Genomic DNA, 4,858 nt, shown 5'->3' on the forward strand with positions numbered 1-4,858 from the left:
AATACGGAGCTGCGCTGAGTGCTTGCCTTGATTCCAAAATGCTTTGACAGGCGTTGCACCGATAGGCAGAGAAAAGCTGATGTGAACGTAGAGAAATAAATAAGCATACATAAAAATATCCATAAAGAAATAAATGTATATAAGCACATAAAATGCCAGTTCATTGCCTCTGGTATATTTGCTTACCTAAGGTCTCCCACAGCAACTGCTGTATGGAATATTATCCACCACCTCTGGCTGGCATGGAAATTGTTCTCTATTAGTGGATGAGGATTTTTCCCGAGTTGTACGTGTGTTTGCCACAGTTGCTGTGACTGAAGCAGTGGACTGTATCTAATTGTGTCTTTAAGCTCAGCGACTGCCTCTTGCCGATTGTAAAAGGGGACAGACGGTACCTGATCTTCCCCACAGCATTTGGATGCAGCCAACATACAGACAGTAAGAAGAAGTCCATAGCGAAAGGGCGAGGGCTAAAGGCCTGTAACTCTGCGCCAAGGCTGCCCAGTTTGGTGCGTGCTCCTGGGTAGGTGCTGGGGGAGCTGCTGCCGGGACACAGAGGTCAAAGCCGAGTCCTAGATCTCATCATGTCAGATGCTCCGCACAGCCATGTTCACGGTCAGTGCTCGCTCCAAACGCAAAAGGAACTAAACATCGACAAAAAAACAGGTGGAGTGATTTGCCTAAATGGCCTGAATTTAATTTCAGTATCCCCAAAGGAGGTAACAGAAGACAGAACAGAATCAATTCTCCCTATCCATTCCCAAAGTTTTAAACCTTGAAAACTTTTCCAAACTTAATACTTCTCGTTTGGTTGGGTTTAGCCATTTCTCTAGTATCCTGATACTGCCAGTGGTTTCACGAGCTCTTTTTCTAATACACTGGCAGGGAGTTCCCTGTACGTCTGCCTATGAAGGGAGAAATGTTCACGCATGTTTGTGTCTAAGACCTCTTCAGTGTAAAAACGTGTTGGATCCCACTCCAGTTCACTGCATTCCAATAAGAGAACTACTGCCCTGTAAGATGCGATCGTGCCACCTGAACACGGATGCTCTAACACAAAACACACAACACAAGTACTTCTGCAGCTGGAGGAGTGTGTCTCACCAGGCTGGCTCCCCCCGGCATCCATTTGAAACTGAGACTGTACAAAGGTGAGGATGTCAGGCAATTGGTGTTAGTAACGGGTTTTGCTGGCAGGGGACGGGGGGGGAGAAGAGAACTACTCATGGTAAACTGGATCAAGATCAAGGGGCGATTCTTCTTGAATGCCCCATGCAACTCTGACATTAAACAGTGGCATTTGCTGACAAGAACAAGCCTTCCTGCTTGTTTCACACCCACAGTTTGCAGAATTTTTCAGTTCATCTCCAGAGATCTTTGCTGTTAGGCAAGGTGGAAAATGGTCTTCTAAAGAACTGTTCCTCAGAGGAGGGAAGCCTGACAAGGCCATGACAACCAAAGGTGTGCCTTCCCAGCTGGGCGATGGCCGATTTTGACATAGGCAGCAGGCAAGTGCATCCAGCACTGTGCTTACGGAATGCCTCACATGTTAGCAATGTATCACCTGCACTGAACACACCCTGAACTACAACTACACCTGGAGAGGGTGCGTTGAGTGAGTTCAAGCAAATGCCATGGGGGTTTCCCAAAGGCTGTCACAGCTGTTGAAATTCTTTGACCACACCAAAAAAATACGTCTATCTTTCCTTCTTGGGATGCTCCTAAATCACTCCTATCGCTCCCATTTGAAGGGCAGTTCTTCTTTTATTTCCCCCACCTTGTAATTGGGACATTGCTGAGGGAGCCAAAACAGACTCTTCCACTCCCTAGACAGGTAGGAGGGTGGGCTGTAGCACTGACACGCTGTGTGCCTGCTTGCAGCTACACGAGCTTAACAGCCGTCAGCACTTCCCTGTGGCTTACCTGGGGATTGATTTAATGTTAATTTGGCATTGGCTTTAATCAGGCGCTCACTAGCATTTCAGTAATTTGCGGCTTCCATCCTCTTCATACATTTTGCACGCCACTGCAATTCAGAGGCAAGAGCACAGGGGATTATTCAAGAGAATAATGCTTAGGGTTTTTTTGCTGGTGTTTTCATGTGAAAGAGGTTTTACATGAATTACTATGAACTCTGTAGTTGGTAGTGATAAGTCTCTATGATGACAATTTATAATTAACTAGGTATTGAATACTGCCCTAGCAAGGGCAAGGCCAACAGTAACGCAAAGCAGTTGATGTGAAAGTAACTGTTATTACTCTTATTATGTGATACTACTGTAAGGACAGCTGAAAAGATATAAAGTAGTAGCTTGGAGTTTTGCTTGCAAAGTAAAAATCAGTATTTCATGCCGTATTGCCATTTGCACTAGAGGCCCCCCCCAGGCGCAGAGGAGGGGCCAGACGGCATTTCAGGGATACACAGCCGCAGGAGGCCCGAGCGAAGTGAGCTACCACCTCAGCTGAGCAGGGGTCACCCCATCCAACGCACCCTGGAGGGGGGGAAAGGTGTGAAGGGACATCAACAGCCAAAAACATTTTGACTTTGCTCTAATGCGTATAGCTGTAACAGAATTTAAGAATTAATGGGAGAAATTTCCCTCTTCAAAATTAAACAATAGCTATAGCCGTAAAGACTACACCTGTCCCTTGAGAAAGGACAAATCTGGACTTCTTAATAGCAGCAAAATTCCAAGGTTATGGTGGATAAACACGTATTTTCTTCTACTAAACTCTGGCTGAATACCGAATGCAATACAGAAACGCAAACATATATTACACATTCAAAGTTGTTTCTTTTCTTATTCCTGTGGTATCACTAACCACAGCAACGTATTAGATTGATTTGCATGGACCAGCTGCAGCCACAGAGAAACGCTGAAGTATTAAACAGTCTATTCAGACAACCACAACACACTTCTCACATGTCAGTTACCAAACACAGGATTATTCTTCCCCCCAGCAGAACTGCAATTTAAGGAGAAAAACTGCAACACTACACCACTAACTTCCTTCAGAATACAAAGGACGAGAAGGACTTATGCTTGATTGTTGTATTTTCCCCTCCGTAAGTTATGAAAGTATCTTTCACAAAGGAATCCAAAAGTAACATACATTCAACTTACAAATACATAAAAATCTGTAGCAGAGTACAAAACAGTATTAATACGGCAGGAGTTTTATTTACATCATCAGTATAGGATATCAAACTTTTTACATGTACACTTCAGTCTCTTCTTTCAGAAGGGCCAGGCTTCCAAACAGCAATTTTTTTGAAGGTATGAATTTTAATAAAACCTTCAATTGCTGGCAACTTATCAAATGTGTACTCAGGAAACACACTGTACAATTGCAAAGTAAATTAAAATGTGTAAAAAATAAAAATAACTTAAGAGTGACACTGCTTATCTACAGTCTCTTTCAAACTAATTTCAGTCATCATTTATTATTCTATCAATATAGATTATTTCATGGCTCAGGAGAGCAGGGAATAGCTTGTAATTTAGTATTCAGCTCAGGTCTGATCCTGCAAAGTGAAGAGGAAGCTGAGGAGAGTCATCTCGACGCTGACACAGCATGTTTAGACTTGGCCTCCTAGCCCACCTAAGTAGCTGAAGCAGTACGTTTGTGCAGACCATACTCTCTTTAGTGAAGGCCTTTGTAGCATGTTAATCTATTCAGGCAAGTCAGTGGCTGATAATTTTGTTGTACTCAGTCACTATCATATTCCTCTATTTTTAATTCGTCTTCCTCCATGACTGCTTGAGCTGCAACAGGCTGAGGCTGACTGCAAGGTAGTTCACTTCCACTGCACTGACTAGAAGAGAGAGGGAATCCATCCGACTCATTCTCATTCGTTCTGTTTTTCTCCGTCTGTACAGCCGTCTCCATAGCATGCACATCAGCACGGTCCCCCTCAGAGCTAACAAATAAGTCTGGTATCCCAGGATCTTTGTCAGTAAGTGCTTCAAGCTTTAACCTGTAAAATTATCATTGCAACAGTAAGTTACCACAAGAAAAAACCCCACATCATCTGCTCTCTCGCACAGAAGCTGCAATATAAAAGACTGCCTGTGTACCACACAAGTCACCCCCCCTTCACCGATGCTCAAGAGCTTTCACGTTTTCTGGCAGTAACACCCTCCATCAATCACAGTTAATTCAAGCTATACACATTCTGTGCTTACATCACTACCTTCGGTATGATGTTTTTACAGCTCTGCGCACATCTTCCAGCTATAGATACTTGTGCCGAGAACTCAACACCGTACAGCTTACACGACCGTCTACAGAAGACACAGGAGTTCCTCTCGGGGAACGCACTGCCCTACCCAGCCTCAAACCACAGCAACAACAAAATACCAGATCATGTTTGTGCTCCGTCACTTTCCCAGTACCCATCGTGCTTGAAGTTTCTTCCTTACGGTGACAGTGGTTTTGCTTAGCTTTCCTCACGCACATGAACTGCTAACAATTAAGTTACTGACAACAGCCCATGGTACCTTAGACCCTTTCCAAGAAAAACCAAAATCCTTTAGGACAGGAAGCAATTTAACTTGAAAAAGGCAAATTTAAAAAAAAAAAAAAAAAAAAGAGTGGAAAGGAAATCTTTTTATATTGCATAATTTCTTTTATTATTTGGACTTACCAATCTTTCTAGCATCTCTGTATCAGTATGTCACCAATGTTCCTTTATTATTTTTCCCACTTTACATGGAAATAATAAAAACTTACACAGTTACTGACAAAAACTCATCCTGACACCAATTCAGCTGATCAAATACCATGTACTCTCCTCGATGCCAGTTTTCTTACTACAGTACCATTCCCATTCCATTAATAAATATAACGGAAAATA

The 4,858-nt window shown here is 43.0% G+C and overlaps 1 protein-coding gene across 1 annotated transcript in view; it reads right to left on the reverse strand.

Moving 5' to 3' along the window:
* Positions 1-2,812: 2,812 nt before the first annotated feature.
* Positions 2,813-4,858, reverse strand: part of RAD17 (RAD17 checkpoint clamp loader component) — a 17,150-nt gene continuing 15,104 nt past the window's right edge. The window contains exon 15 of the mRNA XM_009281014.2: positions 2,813-3,979. Coding sequence (XP_009279289.1) covers positions 3,712-3,979 — 268 coding nt within the window. The 3' untranslated portion in view covers positions 2,813-3,711. The remainder of the gene's footprint in view (positions 3,980-4,858) is intronic.

The sequence above is a fragment of the Aptenodytes forsteri genome, unplaced genomic scaffold, assembly GCF_000699145.1.
Source record: "Aptenodytes forsteri isolate BGI_AS27 unplaced genomic scaffold, ASM69914v1 Scaffold388, whole genome shotgun sequence".
In the NCBI taxonomy this organism is placed as follows: domain Eukaryota; kingdom Metazoa; phylum Chordata; class Aves; order Sphenisciformes; family Spheniscidae; genus Aptenodytes; species Aptenodytes forsteri.